This window comes from Oryctolagus cuniculus, chromosome 3, assembly GCF_964237555.1.
Source record: "Oryctolagus cuniculus chromosome 3, mOryCun1.1, whole genome shotgun sequence".
NCBI classification, from domain to species: Eukaryota; Metazoa; Chordata; class Mammalia; order Lagomorpha; family Leporidae; genus Oryctolagus; species Oryctolagus cuniculus.
In genome coordinates this window covers 20,193,436-20,211,493 of record NC_091434.1, presented here as the reverse complement: position 1 = coordinate 20,211,493, position 18,058 = coordinate 20,193,436, and the positions used below count along the sequence as shown (strand labels likewise).

The 18,058-nt window shown below is 54.6% G+C and overlaps 2 protein-coding genes across 4 annotated transcripts in view; one reads left to right on the top strand and one right to left on the bottom strand.

The window, feature by feature from the left end:
* DNAJB2 (DnaJ heat shock protein family (Hsp40) member B2) overlaps nt 1-18,058 on the top strand; it is a 29,512-nt gene that overhangs the window by 5,416 nt on the left and 6,038 nt on the right. The window contains exons 1-5 of one of the 3 annotated variants that reach the window (XR_007920277.2): nt 15,351-15,551; nt 15,701-15,801; nt 16,369-16,478; nt 17,431-17,484; nt 17,619-17,741. Coding sequence is in view for 2 of the 3 variants with exons in the window: in XM_070070165.1 (XP_069926266.1) it covers nt 15,737-15,801; nt 16,369-16,478; nt 17,431-17,484; nt 17,619-17,741 (352 nt within the window). In the remaining variant the exon portion in view is untranslated. Of the gene's footprint in view, nt 1-15,350; nt 15,552-15,700; nt 15,802-16,368; nt 16,479-17,430; nt 17,485-17,618; nt 17,742-18,058 lie in introns of those variants that run through there. The other 2 variants (XM_070070164.1, XM_070070165.1) reach the window with 2 other exon arrangements.
* LOC108176887 (cytochrome c oxidase subunit 6C) lies at nt 11,135-12,164 on the bottom strand. Its single transcript, XM_017343149.3, has one exon. It carries the CDS (start codon nt 11,522-11,524, stop codon nt 11,297-11,299), a length of 228 nt encoding a protein of 75 aa, XP_017198638.2. The 5' UTR covers nt 11,525-12,164; the 3' UTR covers nt 11,135-11,296.

Genomic DNA, 18,058 nt, shown 5'->3' with positions numbered 1-18,058 from the left:
ACTTTGGGGCATATTTCTAAATGTCCAGAATAAAAATTTATTGTACCCAGATGAGGCTCCTGGCTCCTGGCTTTGGCCTGGCTCAGCTCTGGTCATTGTGGAAAGTGAATCAGTGCATGGAGGATCTCTCTCTCTCTCTCTCTCTCTCTCTCTCTCTGTCCACTCTATAACTTTGATTTTCAAATAAATAAATCTTTTTAAAAATCAGTTTTATAATGAAAACTCTGACCAATTTTACTGATGCAGACACCCCTGGTTCACACTGTGCATCTCATACAGCTAGGTCCCCACATGAGCACGCTGGAAAGAGGGGCCTGCTGACCTGGGATAATGCACACAAGCCCCTTGCCTAAACCTGGGGACTGATAGCCTGGGTTTCTTTGTGATTCCGTTTGCATCTTTTTGTGGAATGAACTATAGCTACCTGGGTACAGTACCCTTTCTCCTAGTAGATGATTCCATTTGGCTTGCTTGTCCATCCACCTGGCCTCACAGGTGATTCCCAAGGTAGGTGTTGGCCTCTATGGAGAAAAGAAGTCTCCATCAAAAGGACTGACTTATTTCCCCCGGGACATGGGAGAAATGTTTGATAAGAAGCCGTTCATGGAGGATGCGTAATACCCTAGAAAGGGGGCTGCATTCATTTAAAAAAAAGTTCCTGTAGGTATTCAAGTATTATTAAGAAAAGGAGTAGAACTAGAGTATACACCTTCCCACACAATAGTGGAAGAGTTAAGAGGGGCCAATGTTGTGGCATGGTGGGTAAAGATGTGGCCTGCAGTGCTGGCATTCCATATGGGCTCCAGTTCCTGTCTCAACTACTCCGCTTTGATCCAGCTCCCTGCTAATGGCCTAGGAAAAGCAGCAGAAGATGGCCCAAGTGCTTGGGTCCCCGCTACCCATGTAGGAGACCCAGATGAAGCTCCTGGCCCAGCCCTGGCCATTGTGGCTATCTGGAGAGTGAACCAGCAGATGGAAGATCTCTCTCTCTCTCTCTCTTCTCTCTCTCTCTCTCTTCTCTTCTCTCTCTGTCCTGCCTCCCCACCCCCACCCCATAACACTGAATTTCCAATCAATCAATCTTGAAAAAAAAAATAAAAATAATTGACTGTGGTGTATATCGCAAACTTCTGTCTCCAGTCCAGACAGACCTCTCCTCTGAACTGCAGGCCCTTGGGTCTGTTTGCCTTCTGGACATGTCCACCTGAAAGCCCCTGGACATCTGAAGAACCACAGCCAAAGTGGGCTATTTGAAAGGTAGAGTTACAGAGAGGCAGAGGCAGAGAGAGGCCTTCTATCCACTGGTTCACTCCCAGATGGCCGCAACTGCCAGAGCTGGGCCAATCCAAAGCCAGAAGCCAGGAGCTTCTTTCAGGTCTCCCATGCGGGTGCAGGGGCCCAAGCACTTGGGCCATCTTCCACTGCTTTCCCAGGCCATAGCAGAGAGCTGGATCAGAAGTGGAGCAGCCGGGACTCGAACCAGCGCCCATATGAGATGCCAGCACTGCAGACAACGGCTATACCCGCTACGCCACAGCGCCGGCCCCATGAATTTATTTATTTTTAATTTATTTTATTTGTTTGAAAGGCAGAGTTAACAGAGAGGGAGCTGTATCTACTGGTTCATTCCCCAAATGGCCATATCAGCCAGGACTGGGCCAGGCCAAAGCTAGGAGCCAGAACTCCATCCCAGTCTTCCATGTGGGTGACAGTGGTTCAAGTACCCAGGCCATCCTCTGTTGTTTTCCTAGGCACATTAGCAGGAAGCTAGATTAGATGTGGAGCAACTAGGACTTGAACCAGGCACTCAGAAACGAGATGCTGGTGGCCCAGGTGGTGGCTTAACCTGCTGCAATGCCAGCCTCCAGGAGCAACTTCTTTCCCAGCTTCCTGATTCTTTGAACTCCTACAAGGCATTCCCCATGCAGGAGCTGCAGTAATCGCTCTAACACACAAACTAAGCAAAAATGCTTGCTTCAAATCCCTCCACTGTGTCTACAATAAAGGCAATCTCCTTCCAAGAACTATTTCGTTCTATGGTCTCACCTTGTACCTTCCTCTCCCTCACTCACTCTGGTTCCTAATAGCCAGGGCTTGACCAGGAGGCTGGAACTCAATCCAGAACTCTCCCACATAGGTGTCAGGGATCCAACCACTGGAGCCATCCCTGCTGCCTCCCAAGGTGTGTGCCAGCAGGAAGTTAGAACTGAAAGGGGGCTCAGAACTCAACCTAGGCACTCTGTTAGGATATTTATTTGGGCATCACAGCCAGCATCTTCACTACTGTACCAAACACCCGACCTCATTAATACGCTTTTAAAATCTCGGTCTCTTCACTCTGTTTTACATGACACTTGTCTGCCATTGGGAGAGTTTTCAGAGTTGATGATGCCCAGGCCAACTCTGAGATGTCCAACCCCAAAGGCCAGCTGGGATATATTTAAGTGCTCCCCCAGAGAGTGGTCTGCACAGTGGGTCCCAAATCCCTCCATCTGAATGATAATTCCTGAGCTCTGGGCCATCCTGGGCCAAGCCCATGGGAGGCTGGGCTCCCTCTCCTTTGATGTGGCTGAGTCTTCTCGGGGGCTATCTGGTTCCGTGTGGGAGAGAGCAGTGTTCTGGCTTTGCAGATGTCAGTCCGTAGCCAACTAGAGTGGGCCAACTCGAGATTCTAGGGTCTTCTTCTAAGTCTGGCAACACTTTCCCGGTCCCGATGGCTGTCGAGAGGAGTAACTGAGAAATGCAGTTTTCCTGATGGAGGTCAGTGGATAGGCACTGAAGTCAGATTGACCACCATGGTTCTAGGTGTTTCTGCAGCCACTGTTTAACTGCGTGAGTGAAGGCACAGAATTGGCGAGGAGATGGATTTAACCAGGGTTGTGGTGTAGTCAAGATGGTGAAGCTAGAAGGAGACAAGCCAGTTGAAGGCTATGCAAGGGAGTGACCCTGGCAGGCCATGGAACAAGGCTCAGGAGGGTGGAGGTAAGGACACGGGAGTGGGTTTTGGGGCAGTGAACACTCTGTCATGTGGGAAGACAGGAGGCAGAGCCTGGGTCCCAGAGGAGCCTTAATTCCACCACTAATGAACCCCATGCGACCCTGAGCAGGACTCAAGAGACTTCAATTGCCTTTTCTTCATTGTGGGAGGGGGAGGATCATCTTGTCTACCTCGCAATGAGGGACTCAGAGGAGATAAGAGGTAATGCTGCCTTAAGAACTATAATGCAGAAATAAATAAAAATAGTTTATTAAAAGCTAAGAAAATACAAATAAAGAACTATAAAGCAAAAGTAAATAGTAATAACAACACTACAAAGCAGGACACAAGTGCTAGAGATGAACATTTTGATTTCGGAATCTTGGCCAAAGCTGTAGAGGGACCAGGCTGGAGGGGCCAGGACTTGCAATGGACTAGGGGGAGACATCTAAGAATAGCCTTGAGACCCTGCTCAACACCTTGCTTGCCCATGGGGAATGACAGCAATTCTGTATAAGTACTTTAAATTCATCTTGGGGGTGGGCGGTTGGTACAATGGTTAAGACGAACTAGAGAGACCTGCTCCCCTCTTGGAGGGCCTGGGTTCTGGTCCTGGCTCCACTTCCAACTCCAGCTTTCTGCTAATTCACACCCTGGCAAGCAGTTGTCCCTGAGACCAGTATGGGAGACCCAGACTGAGTTCCTGGTTCAGCCCTGGGTTTTATGGGCATTTGGAGTAAGATCGCCCCCTCTCCCTCACCATGTATGTGTGTGTGTATCTCTGTGTCTCTCTTTCAAATAAATAAAAATGAATAATAAAAAAAAAGCAAGGGCCAGTGCTGTGGCATAGCAGGTAAAGCTGCCGCCTGCAGTGCCAGCATTCCATATGGGTGCCGGTTCAAGACCTGGCTGCTCTACTTCTGATCCAGCTCTCTGGGAAAATATTAGAAGATGGCCCAAGTCCTTGGGTCCCTGCACCCATGTGGAAAGATCCAGAGGAAGCTCCTGGCTTTGGATCGGCGCAGCTCCGGCCGTTGTGGCAAACTGGGGAGTGAACCAGTGGACAGAAGGCCTCTCTCTCTCTCTCTCTCTCTCTCTCTCTCTCTCTCTCTGCTTCTCCTTCCTTCTCTGTGTAATTCTGACTTTCAAATAAATAAATAAATCTTCACACACACACACAAAAAAGACAAAGCTTATCTTGTTCGGTCCTCACTATACTATCTCTCCCATTCTACAGATGAGAAAACGGAAACAATAGTGCTGGTAGGTACCTGTTAGAGATGGAGTTAAAACCAGGCTCTAATTTCCCTGTGTCCTGTGATACTCTGGTTTCTCCCTAGAACACCCTGAGGCTTGCTCGCCTGCCCAGGGCCTCATTATTTCTGGATCACTGAAGACATTGTGGTCCCAACCCCTTCCACTGTAGCCCTCACGGGCCCTGGGCATGGGAGCCATGCTGGAGCTCAGTGGGTTTGATTTCTAGCCAGCCAGTGCCACCAAGAAATGGGAGCCTATGAGCAACAGATGCCATGTGCCCAGGGGTCTAGACACCTGTGTGGGTCACCAGCGCTGGCCCATCCTCTGCCCACCCCACCTGGCTCCTCTTCTGGGGCCCAGGTGGTGCTTATCTGCTGCTTTGTAACCAAGTCAACAGGCCCGCCCTCCTGAGGCTGTTGCTAGCAACACTTCCCCCATCCCGGGCAGTGGGCCAGAGAGCATAAGGAGGCCGGGGGCAGCAGCAAGGGTCTCCCATGGACCCACCCCTGCCTCCCGTGGAGCTGCAGACAGAGGGCACCAGCCAGGCAGCATGGTGAGCAGGGCGGGGGGTGGGGGGCGTGCTTGCAAGTGAGGGGCCCAGATGGCTGGTGCGGGGGACCCTTAGAGGTCTAGATGTTCAGGGGGCTCCAGTGTGAAGTGAGGTGGGGAGACAGAGACTTTCAGACGCGAGTGTGACCCTGACCCGGTGTGTGCTGCTTTGGGGGGTGGGGAAGGAAAGGACACGGAAGCCAGGGTTGCGTCTGAGCCTGGGCTCAGGAGCGCGGCTGCTAAGGGGCTCTGAGTTGCCGCGTAACAGGGACCTTCCTCCCCGGGGCAGAATCTCCAAGTCTGGGGCCTGGCCCACCTCCCACTGTGGGAACAGGAGCTGCTGCCCTCTGGTTTCTCCCCCCAGCTGCCCGTCTTGTGCACCTTTGTCTGACCCCTCATTTCCATTAGCGATGGAGGGCGGGAAGGAGGGGGAAGTGCACTCATCTCAAGAGCCAGCTGTGTGTGGGGGCACCCTTGATATCTTTAATCGCCTCCCCAGCAGGCAGGGGAGGAGGGCAGCTAAGGGCATGGTTGCAACCCCGCTGTCCGCACTGAATTTGCCTGCTGTGCTCCTGACCTGGAGCAAGTTGCTTAACCTTTGTTTTTGTAAAATATTTACTTTAAAGTGTCACTGTGTTCCTAAATCAGTATATATGAAATACATGAAACCTGTATAACTTAAATAAAATTGTAAAAAGATTTATTTATTTGAAAGGCAGAGTTACAGAGAGAGAGAGAGAAAGGGATGGATGGAGGGAAGGAGGGAGGGAGGGAGAGAGCGCTTTACCCACAACCCCTGTTGCTTAACTTTTCCAAGGGTAATTTCCTCATTTGTAAAATGGGAGTTATAAAAGTGCCTCCCTGCGGGGATTGTTGTGGGGATTCCATGAGATCACGTATGCCTGGCACCTAATGAGAGCTTACTAAATGGGAACTAAACAACATAACAACATAGCCTGCAGGCTAGGAGTTGATATTATTTTTACTGTTGAAAAAAAAGTCCTAGAGAAGCTGAAGACAAGTGAGAGGGGGACGGGGCTTGGAGGCCAGATCTGTGTGGCTGCAGAGCCTTAGTTCTTTGCCCCAAAGCTGCTGCCCCACAGGAAAGGGGCTCATCCCCTGGAAGGTCAGACATCAGAGACACCTGTACAGGGCCAACAGTTCCAGGGGCCAAGATGGTACCTGGTTGCGTGGACAGGACCTGGGCCGGCTCAGAGGTGCCGCAGTCAGTGATGGCCTGGCCAGGTGATCGGTGAACCAATCACCTGCCCTGCCCCACCCTGCTCTACCCCCAACTGGGGAGTTTTCAAGTCCTTGGGTCCCTAACTCCCTCCCAGATCACCTCATTACTCCCTGTTCCTATGATACCAGGGACTGGGTGGTGAGGAATTGGTAAGGAGACCCAACATCTGCGCCGGACCCTAGTGTGTGTCAGCCAGTGGGCTGGGCACTGCGCATGGTTTCTTCCATCGAATCCTTGGAGCGGTTCTCAGTTCTTGTTACTGCTCCCATTTCACAGGGAGAGGAAGCCAAGAAGGAGGTGAAGACTCTTGCCCAAGACGAGCAGAGACGTGACGAGCTGGGTTGCGGATTATTTGAGGATTAATCCTTGTCATCTGGAAGTCAGGAGTCAGACCCTTGTAGCTTGCCCAAAAGCTGGCGAAGTGTTAAGTGTATGGAGAAAGCATCCTTATCCAACGCTGATGAAACAATTCAGGCATACCCAAAGGGATGAAGGATCATGGGGGGAACACAACGGGAGCCCATGCCTCTTCTGCGTGACTCCAGATTTGGGGGCGATGCTTTCTTTATTCCTGTAATCTTTCCCTCGCTTCCCTCGCCAATGGCTCCTCTTTTCTTCGGGAATGTGGATGGATGGACTATCGCGCTCCGCCAGGATTGTCTGATGCCCGCAGAGTTCCTCACAGACGTGCTTAGTCACGGAGCGCAACTCTGTAATCACACAGCTGCCCACATCTGTTTCCCCCGCAGGTTTTGGGCTGTCCCCGGCAGCCAGCGCCACTGGTCCTCAGCGTCTCCAGTCAAGGCTTAGATGCAGGAGGTGGGGCAAGGGGTGCAGAGTCCAGGGACCTTGGCTCTCTACCAGAGAAGGGCTGAAGGCAGGCAGGCAGGAAGTGTGTCTGGGCACGATATGCTTCTCTCTGTTAAGACTGTTCGACCGCCCTTTGCCCGTTCGGCGCGAGTGCCTCTCGGTCCACGTGGGGCAAGCTGGCGTGCAGATGGGCAATGCCTGCTGGGAGCTCTGCTGTTTGGAACATGGGATCCAACTGGATGGGCAGATGTCCAGCGACAAGACCACTGCGGGAGGAGACGACCCCTTCAATACCTTCTTTAGTGAAACGGGCTGAAACACACGTGCCCCAGACAAGTGTTGGTAGATCTGGAGCCCACCATGATTGGTGAGCGGTGATCAGCCCTACAGTGGCATCAGCCCCAGGTGCTGCCACCAAGTCCCTATCCACCACTGGAGAGCACTGGAGTCTGCAGTTTCAGTCTCTCAGTGGTTGAAGCCAGCTGTAACTCCCGATGTAGAAAGTCACTGTCACTCCGTTCCGGAGTCCCAAGGCCATGCCATATCCTCCTCCTTGTCGTGGAAACACATCCAGGCAGGGCAATCATCGCCGCCTGAGTCACAGGCAGGGAAGATGCTGCCCTCAACTGCACCATCTGCAAGGAGCTCACTGACCCGGTGGGTGCTGGACCAGATCAGAAACTGGAGAGGGAAGGGCTGAGGGCTGGGGCAGGGGGGCCTGGATTCCTGCCGTGAAGTGCTCAGGAGGCCAGATGGAGGAAGGGCAGCTCCATCCCGGGGAGGGGCTCCTGAACAAGCCTTGGACGCGCAGGATCAGGACTAGTGAGGCAAGACTCTGCGTTCTGATCCGGGGATGCCGCCTGTAAGCACCAGCCAGGAACTGAGGATCTTCCAGATCTTGCGTAGTAACTGGCCTGGCGCTAGGCAGAGTGACCCCTAGTGTCAGCAGGTAGATGAGCTGCCTGGCCAAGTGAATAAACACCCCCAGAAGACCACCTCGTACAGCAGGCGTGTGGGCAGGAGGCCCTGTGAGAATCAGGGAACCAAGTAATACCGGCCCAAGGCTCTGTGGCTGATGTCGGCCTCCACCAAGGATGGGGATCAGAATTCTGGATTGTTCATCTCAGCTGGAGAAGCCTTCCAGAAACATCTGGGGGCCCTGGATAGGAAGCTGGGTGGAGCTGGCAAGTTACGGTGACAAAATGGTTCAAGACAGTGGAATAAGATGCAAGAGAGTTGTGTGTTAAAGACCACAGGAAGCTGTGGAGCCAACAGTGCCCAGGAGGAGGCGGCCCTTTCCACGAGGATCTCTTGTGCTCTCGGAGAAGTCCTCCAAAAATTTCATGAACTTTCAGGGATTTTGAACAGCAAAAGCTGGCTTTTCCCTGCACACGCGCGTTTTGCTTCCCTCACTTTCTAGCCTGACTAGTGTGTGGGACTCCAAGCTTTGGAGGGGGCACCGGCTTCGGCTTCACCTCGCTCCTCATGGAGCGGCTCTCTGTCGACTACGGCAAGAAATCCAAGCTGGAGTTCTCCATCTACCCGGCCCCCGAGGTGTCCACAGCCGTGGTCGAGCCCTACAACTCCATTCTGACCACGCACACCACACTGGAACACTCAGACTGTGCTTCATGGTGGACAACGAAGCCATCTACGACATCTGCCGTCGCAACCTGGACATCGAGTGCCAACCTACTGGAGGGCTTCTCTGCCATGGGAGACAGGAAGGCTGGTGTCTTAGCCTGGATTCCCAGATGGCAGGTCTAATGTCATATTTCATTAAGTTCAATTCCAGGAGGCATAGTGGGGGCCCAGGGGAATAAAACCAGGATGATACAGCTGAATCAGTGGCAGCTCAGAAGCACCCTTGGGTGAGTGGGTAGGCAAGGGGGCAGTAGCTTATTCACTGACTCAGTTCTTTCTTAACATTTTTAGTTATTTTATTTTGAGAGACAGAGACAGACACACAGAGATCTTCCATCTGCCAGTCCAGTTCCTAAATGCCTGCAATGGCCGGGACTGGGCCAGGCTGAAGCCAGGAGCCAGGAACTCAATCTAGATCTCCCACATGGGTGGCAGGGATCCAACTGTTTGAGCCATCGCTTGCTGCTTCCCAGGCTGCACATTAGCAGGAAGCTGGAGTCAGAAGTGGCACTGGGACTGGAACCCAGGCATATGATACAGGATGCCGCTACCCTGCTGAGCCAAACACCCGCCCATGGCTCTGTTGTTTTGTTGGTTAAAGCTTCACCCTCTCAAGCATGAATGGGGCTATAGGGTCTACAGGAACCCCTGGAGGAGGCACTGTGAGGTGCACAGGTGTGAAGTTGGTTGGAGCCCACACAGGGCTGCAGCAAAGCCTGCAGAGGTCAGGAGGAGCCAGGGGATGCAGAGCACCACCTGATGGAGCCGATGCTCACTGGGCCGCCCTACAGTCTGGAAACTCGTCTTCTCCTAGCAGGGGGTTGGGCTATGGAGAACGCAGATGCTGGTTTTTGAGGTGGGAGAGTGGCCAATGGCAGCAACAAGGAAAGAGTGACTAGGGTGAGGGGTTCATCTCCCACCTCCCAGGAATCTCCCTCAGCTGCTTTCTTTTAAAGACAAAGTATTGGGTACCGGTGTTGTGGCACAGCAGGTTAAGCTGCTGCCTGCCATGCCGGCATCCCATAGAGGAGCAGCAATTCGAGTTCCAGCTGCTCTGCCTCTGACTCAGCTCCCTGCTGTTGAGCCTGGGAAAGCGCAAAAGAGGGTCCCAGTACTTGGGCCTCTGCCACCCACGTGGGAGATCCGGATGGGGCGCCCCTCGAGACACTGCCTCTTCCGGCCTGCCAGGTCCCCAGTGCCTAGACGGTGACTCAGGCGCCCCAAGGGCAGGGTGTGGGTGACGCTTGGCACTCCTCTGCCAGGCTCTGCTGTGGGTGGATCCGGATGGGGGACACGGACCCAGATTCTAGGCCTGAATCAGAGCAGAAGCTTCTGTGGGGTCAGATTGTAGGGCTTTCAGTGCCCTTTGGAAAGGGTCCACTCACCTCTCGTAGGAGGTGGGGTGAGGGCCTGGGAGAGACTAGGAGGGAGGACTCAGAGGGAGGGGGGATCCTCACCTGCCTGGGCATCCTGAGAGGCCGCCAGGTTCCCTGCCCGTGTGCTGTACCAGCCAACCCAGCTGGACTGCTACCTGGCTGTCTCCTTACAAGGCGTCCCAGTGAGCAATGCACCTGGCAAGCACTGGCAGGCTGGAGTTGGTCTGGCTGTGCGTGTGGGGAGGTGGCAACCCAGACCTCCTGGAGCAGCAGCTGGGAGCCCCACCCAGCCTGGCTCCTGGAGACTCCCTCAGTGCTGGGGAATGCTTTCATCCCTGCCACTTCTAAAGCCAGGGTACGAGTCCCTCCTGCAGACAGACACGAGAGACAGGCTCCCAACCTTGGATTCCACCCAACACATTTATTCTCTCACCTCTGATGTGTCAGAAAAACGCTTGCCACCAAAGCGGAGTCCCCAGCATTTCCTGCGTGGGGAAGGCCACCCACCCCCTGCTTGCCACAGTGCTGCCACTCCTTTCAGCTGAGCTCACGGGCACGCACCCACCCAGCCCCAGGAGCACTCCCTCCTCCCTCTCGCTTCTCTAGCACCTACCTTCCGTCTATCTCTATCACTTATCTGACACTTGTCGTGGGCTGCCCTGTGTAGTAGCAGGTAGCTTCTTGTCAATGTTCCATTTTTCCAACTGCATCTTCTAAGTTACAGATGCATTTAAACAGTTAGGGACTGGCGCCGCAGCTCCATAGGCTAATCCTCCACCTGTGGCGCCGGCACACCGGGTTCTAGTCCTGGACGGGGTGCTGGATTCTGTCCTGGTTGCCCCTCTTCCAGGCCAGCTCTCTGCTGTGGCCCCGGAGTACAGTGGAGGGTGGCCCAAGTGCTTGGGCCCTGCACCCCATGGGAGACCAGGAGAAGCACCTGGCTCCTGCCTTCAGATCAGCATGGTGCGCCGGCCGCAGCGCGCCAGCCGCGGCGGCCATTGGAGGGTGAACCAACGGCAAAGGAAGACCTTCCTTTCTCTCTGTCTCTCTCTCTCACTGTCCACTCTGCCTGTCCAAAAAAACAAAACAAAACAAAAAAAAAAAAAAAAACAAAAAACAAAAAAACCAACCAGTTGTTAGGTGCACATGCTTCAGAATTCAGAGGTACCAAAATGATACACTAGCAACAGTAGCAGCCAAGTAGGTCTCCCAAGTGAGCAAAGAGGGTGGAGAGAGGAGGTTCGTGGGTACAGGGGTGCAGCTGGGTAAGACCAACAGTTTCTTTTTTTTTTTTTTTTTTTTTTACTGTCCAGAGTATTTATTTATTTATCAAGATAAACTATTCCTTAGCCCGTATATTTCATGTTTCATAGTTCGGGAACACAGGTCAGTGACAAACTTCTACAGAATTCAATCCAAAGAAATTCTTTACATCCCCAATCACTTTGCACTCTGGAAGATACCAGCTTTCTTCATCTCCTCAAAATCTTTCATGGAATCATAATTTCTGTAGAAATCTGCATATGCCTTCTTTCTTGGTTCCGCCACTGCAAACTTATACAGAGCTGCAACGCTCAAGGACACAGCAAAGGCTCCAACGATATGAAAGTGCAGGCGTTTGGCCAGAAGGCCCCGCATCTGAGGTTTCGCCAAAGCACTGGGCGCCATGCTAGTTCTTGTCCTCCACACCAACGTCCTTCCCGGTTGCTAGAGAAATGGGAGACCAACAGTTTCTAATGTTCTGTATCACAGTAGGATAACCATGGCTAACAACAATTAATTGAATATTTCAAGATAGCCAATAGAGGGCTTTTTATTTTTTAAGGATTTATTTATTTATTTGAAAGAAGTACACACACAGAGAGAAGAGGTAGAGAGAGAGAGAGAAGTCTTCCATCTGATGGTTCACTCCCCAATTGGCTGCAACGGCCAGAGCTGCACCAATCCAAAGCCAGGAGCCAGGAGCTTCTTCCAGGTCTCCCACGTGGGTGCAGGGGCCCAAGCACTTGGGCCATCTTCTACTGCTTTCCCAGGCCACAGCAGAGAGCTGGATTGGAAGAGGAGCAGCCGGGACTAGAACCGGCGCCCGTATGGGATGCCATGCTTCAGGCCAGGGCGTTAACTGGCTGCACCACAGCGCCGGCCCCTAGAGGAGCTTTTGAATGTTCCCAACACAAAGAAAAGATATCTATCTGAAGTTACCACCTGGATCATCACACATCGTAGACATCAGTTGCAATGCCATACAGTGCATCCCAAGTACATACAATTTGGAAATAAATAAAAGCAGTGATATATTAAGAAAAAAAGAAAAGTCTCTTCATCTCGTTCTTCTCTTAAAAAAGATTTAATTATTTTTTATTTGAAAAGCAGAGTCAGAGAGAGAGAGAGAGAGAGAGAGAGAGGCCCGAAGCCACTGGATGGTATACTATCACTTAGTCAGTCTGCTATCAACGGGTGTTTAGGTTGTTTCCAATGTTTTGCTATTAAAAAGAATGCCGCAGCCCTGTGTATACTCTTTTGCATGTATGCACAGCCATAAATTCCTATAAGTAAACTCCAGGGTCAAAGTCTGTGTGCCCTTAATTTTGTTGAGAACCATACTGTTCCCCGTAATTAATTTTTAAAAGATTTTCTTTATTTGAAAGGCAGAGAGATCTATCTATCTATCTTCCATCTGCTGGTTCATTTCCCAAATGGCCACAAAGGTCAGGGCCAAAACCAGGAGCCAGGAGCTTCTTCTGGGTCTCCCGTGTGGGTGACAGGGGCCCAAGCACTTAATCCACCTTCCACTGCTTTCCAGGCACATTAGCAGGGAGCTGGATTTGAAGTGGAGCAGCCAGGACTTGAACTGGCGCCCATATGGGATGCTGGCATCGCAGGCGGCAGTCTTACCCACGGCAGCACAGCGCTGGCTCCCATATTGCTCGTTTTAGAAGTTACACAAATCACTCACCCTCCCACTGGGGCCTAGGAGAAGGTCTGTGCTCACACCTTGGATTAAGCTTTTCCATCTTTGTCAGTGAATCGCTAGGTGAAGCACAGTGTTTTGTTGCAGCTTTTGTTCGTACTTCTCTTGTTGGGAATGAGACTGAACATCTTTTCATTTGTTTAAAAGCCAGTATTTCCTCTTCCATGAATTGCACCCTCTGTCTGTTTAAAAAAATGTCTTGTATGGGGCTGGCCTTGTGGTGCAGCAGGTTAAACTGCTGTTTGGGATACCTAGATTCCATGTCAGAATGCTGGTTCAAGTCCCAGCTACTCTACTTCTGATCCACTTCCTGCTAATGAGCCTGAGAAAGCAGTGGAAGATGGCCCAAGTGCTTGGGCCCCTGCCACCTACATGGGAGACCAGGATGGAGTTCCTGGTTCCTGCTTTCAGTCTGGTTCAGACCTGGCTGTTGCAGCCTTTTGGGGAGTAAACCAGCGGATGGAGGATCTCTCTTCTCTTCTTCTCTCTCTCTCTCTCTCTCTCTCTCTCTCTCCACTCTGCCTTTCAAATATAAATAATCTTTTAAACACTGTATTTCTTGTCTTATTAATTTGTTGTATTTCTTTGAGAGTCAAGGAAATGAACCTCTTACCTATTAGTTGTGCTCCATGTAACTTCCCTGGTTGTCATTTGTCTGTGTCCCAACCATGTTACCATCTCCTGGAGCACAGGGGTGGGCATCAGGCCCTTTGTGTTATTAATAGAACACCACCCACGTGCAGGGGCTAGAAGCTGTCTGTGGATACCGAAGTAAGAAGAAAAAGGCAGAGATTTGAAGATTTTGGAGCGAGTTAACCTAACCTACTCCTTCCTCTTATGCCAAGAATTTGGGACAATCAGGCCTCATGCTGTAATCAGTACCTCTGTCGAATTTATAAAAGCAAAAATACCTAATCTAACCTCAGCCCCCTCCCAAACAAGCAAGAAACAGGCAGGCACCAAGGGAAGCTGAGCAGCCAGGCTGGGGCCAAGGTCAGGGCACGGGGTACCCCGTGCAGGAGACCCCCTGCCCTCTCCTCTGTGAGGAGGACCCCGGCCCAGGCACTGAGGCTGATACTTCCCCCTCCAGACACTAGAGGTCGCTGCAGGCCCTCATGGCCACCACTGAGGCAGACCCGAATTCTCAATTGCCTGCGCTTTTCGGTGACCCGCTCCAGATTCCAAGTCCCAGTTGCAGCATCAGATTGGCAGAGCTGTGTCTTCTGGCAGCAACCTTAGAGCCGAGAAGTCTGGGAGAGCAAGCGCCAGGGCTTTGTAGCAAGGGGTGGCCTGCCTCCCATGAAGGGCCGATACCCTAGCTGGGGTGGCTATTCCTCAAGCGTAGGCGGCAGGTTCAGGTGGTGGGCAGCCGGGACCCGGACCACCGGGTACCTCCTTGTCTCCTGTCGGGCACAGGCCCTTCTCTTTGGTGAAGCATTCCCAGGTCACCCAGCCTGAACCACTGCTCTGGACGGCTGGAGCCGCTGCTGCGGGGGCCCACCAGGAAGGGGGGGGGGCCGGAGTGGGGGGGCTTGTGTTTGATCCTATCTACTCTGTACCACTGCGCCATTTGACTTTCAAACACCCTTAGGCGTTACTGATATTTGGGGAGACAACACTGAGTCCTCAGAGGTTTTCCCGTCTCCTGGCAGCGCCAGGTTGCAGATCTAGGTCTGTTTGCGAATTCTTGGGGTTTCTCAGTGGACTGTGTGGATGGGCCGGTACTTATCAAGTTCAAGTTCTCGGAAAGTAAGGGACTGGGCCCCACTCTGCTCTCTGCAGCCTGGCAGCATCGAGCATGCAGAGGGTGCTCCGCCAATGCTTGTGGATTTCTCTGGGTGGCATCGAGCGGGCCAGCTCTGGAAGGTTCCCTACCTCTCCCGTGAGGCCTGGACCCAGGAATCACTTTGAGGTGTCACAGGCCTATCCAGGATCGGTTGAGCCAGAAAAACCCTAAATCTAACACCTTCCCTTTTAGGGTCCCCTGTGACCTCCCCACCCCCTCCCCCAATGTGGCACACTTGTCAGGAGCTTTGCACCTGCTCATTGAATCTCCCAGCAGATCATCGTTAACCCTCATCAGCGCTTAAAAAGACACAACTCTCGGGCTGTGCTATTTACATTCTAGTGGGGGAGGTGAACGATAATCGAATAAGCCAGTGAATGCTAATTTGTGGCTCTGACAAGCATGAGGAAGCAGATGCCACGCGAGGTTATAAAAGGCAGCTCTGACCTCCTCGGGTACAGGGCAGCCTCTTTTGAGGACCTGGAGCCCACGGAGGGGGAGGAATTGCACTCAGAGGCGGTGGCCTCTGGAACGAATAAGGGTCACGGAGCGTGTTCAGAGGCCAGCGACACGGGGACCCCGGGCCAGGCGGCCTGCAGGTCGGCCGCCCCTGCCCCTGTGCGGGTGCGACTGCGTCACGCCGGGATGGATCCCCAGGTCCCAGCTGGGGATGACGTCGTCCGGGTGCAGGCCCAAAATAGCCGGCTCCGCCCCCATCTCCCGGCAGCCCCTGCAGCGCCCTCCCCCGCCCGGGGTGACAGGCCGAGCCGCCCCTCTCCGGCTCTAGTAGCTTCCGTGCCGCTGACGCATGCTGGCGCGCACAGCGGGGCCGGCGCGTCCTACGCTGCGGCCGCGAGCCGGGCCGCCGCTGCCAGACGGTTCCCGGCGCAGGGCAGGGGCGGGGCGCCGCAGGAGGCCGGGGACCCCTGGCGGAGGAGGTGCGGCCGGGGCCCAGGGCCGGGCTGCTGGAGTCAGGGGGCTCCGATAAGGCTGCGGGAGGGAGCACCGTCGCCGGCCGCAGGCTGAGCGCCGCGGGCCCCTCTTCCGTCTCCTGCCGGGCCTCCGCCTGACGCCTTCTCGCCTGCAGCCCGGAGGAGGCCGGCCTGACGCCCTCCGAGTTGCCATGGCATCCTACTACGAGATTCTAGACGTGCCGCGGAGTGCGTCCGCTGACGACATCAAGAAGGCGTAAGTGCCGCGGCCGCGCTGCGGGGCGCCTCTCCGCCCCGCCCCCCGCACCTCTGTGACACCTGTAGACGTCTCAGGGCACCGGGGCCTTGGGAGGCATGGGGGGCGGCTTCAGAATGACACCTGTAGGGAGAAAGGACACCCCTGAAAGTAGGAGGGAGTCCAGAGTGGGAAGTTAGGGCGGGGGCGGCCCGGTGGGTCCTGTCCGGCGGCCCTGCCCCGCCCCCCTCTCCACCCGAACCTCAGCTCCTAGGCATGGGCTTTGCTTGGGAGAGCAGCGCAAAGGTGCCCGGCTCTACGCGGAGCAGGAGGGGCCACGGCTGCCCCAACCTTGGCCGCCCAGGTCCAGCGAGCCCCAGGGAGGGCTGAGGGCCGGAGCTGGCTCACCCTCGCGTTATCATGTGTGCGTCCACGCAGTCCTAGCGGTAGCCGGAGAGAATCCCCTGAAATCCTCGCAGCACAGGCAGTGGGCAGAGGGCAGTGGCAGGAAACGGCTCCGCTCAGGGCCCTGGTGGGAAGTGTTGGCCTTTGTCCCTGACCCCTGCCCTCTGAACCCGCTCCCTGCAGGTACCGGCGGAAGGCTCTACAGTGGCACCCAGACAAGAACCCGGATAATAAGGAGTTTGCTGAGAAGAAGTTTAAGGAGGTGGCTGAAGCCTACGAAGTGCTCTCTGACAGTAAGGCTCGCGGGGTCAGGGCAGGGCCCAGTGCGTCCCCCCACCCACTCCGTGACCCATCTGGCTCCTTCCCAAAGCTACCATTACCATCTCCCCCAGGCCTGCTTCCGGCCTGGCCCCCTCCCACCAGCACAGCCCCACGTGTGTTCCGCAGGTGTGGTAGGGCCGCGAGGGGCCTGCGGAGGGGAGTGAAGTGGGGCAGGTCCCCCCGGCAGGTGCTGAGGGTCTCATCTCCGTGAGTGCTCGCAGCCATGCTGCAAGGCAGCTTTATCCTCCCGTGTTCCAGGCAGAGAAACAGGCTGTGAGAGGTGAACTCACTTGCTGCAGGTCGCACAGAGCTGGAATAGGAATCCAGGTCTGTGCTGCTTCGCTCATTCAAGAAGTTTGTATCGAGTGCTGTTGGGGCCAGGCACTTGTGGGCGTCGGGGAAGCAGGGTGGTGGTGGTGGTGGGGAGGACCAGCAGGCCCTGGCCTTGTCCTGTGGGGCTCTTCCTATTCTGGTCAGAGACGGCTGACACAAGCCAAGTGGACCCCCAGCCAGGGCCGCAGATGGCGAAGAGTGTTCCAAAGGAGAGTGGCAGGGCCGTGGGCTGTGGGGAGTCATGGGCACCTGGTTTGGGGACGGTTCGGCTCAGTCCTGGTAAATAACATGGTGATAACTAGCAAGTGTTTGCTACCGTGTGTCAGTCGCCGTCTGCGTGGATTATCTCGTGTAGTCATGTAGTTCCTGCGGTGGCCCTGAGAGATAACGGGCTGATACCATGTCCATCGTACGGATGAGAAGGAGCCAGCTGTGGGGAGGGCTGAACTGCTGCAGCCTGTCGCCCGTGGCCCCTGGATGCCCTACCACGCCCCCTGTGTCGGTCTCCCACAGTCCTTCGAGGGTCCTGGCCTGGGGGGGGGGAGGCTGCCACCCAGAGCGGGGCAGAAATGATGCGACCTCTCTTTCCAGAGCACAAGCGGGAGATCTACGACCGCTATGGCCGGGAAGGGCTGGCGGGGGCAGGTAGGTGGAGAGGCGGGGCCCAGGGCTGGAAGTGGGTCAGGGAGGAGAGGAGGGGAGGTTGGCGTAGGTTGGCGCCCCTGGCTCGGGGCGGGATGCACACCCACAGCCCCCTGCTCATCCTGCCTCTCCTCCAGGAACTGGCCCGGCGCGGGCAGAGGCTGGTGCCGGAGGACCTGGCTTCGGCTTCACCTTCCGCAGCCCCGAGGAGGTCTTCCGGGAGTTCTTCGGGAGCGGAGACCCTTTTGCCGAGCTCTTTGGTGAGTGCCCGGCAGCCTCTGAGCGAGGCCTGCTCTCCACCCGCCTCAGGCAGGAGGACGAGGGAAGCACCACTGCACGGCAGATTCTGTGTCACGGGGGTGGAGCCAGTGAGAGCAGGACAGAGGCTCACACAGGCCGGCAGCCACGTGACCCTGCAGTGGGCCCTCACGGCCTGGCCTTAGCAAGGGACGGCAACAGTGACACATTGTTAGGCCGCCACAATAACAGCCGTGGAAGCGCACTCGAAGCGTCACGTGACAGTAGTAATAACATCACACCTAACAACAGCCCCTGTTTGGAGATGATTAATACGTGC

Coding starts and splice junctions, on each gene's coding strand:
- LOC108176887 (XM_017343149.3), bottom strand. CDS start 11,524: ATGGCGCCCAGTGCTTTGGCGAAACCTCAGATGCGGGGCCTTCTGGCC.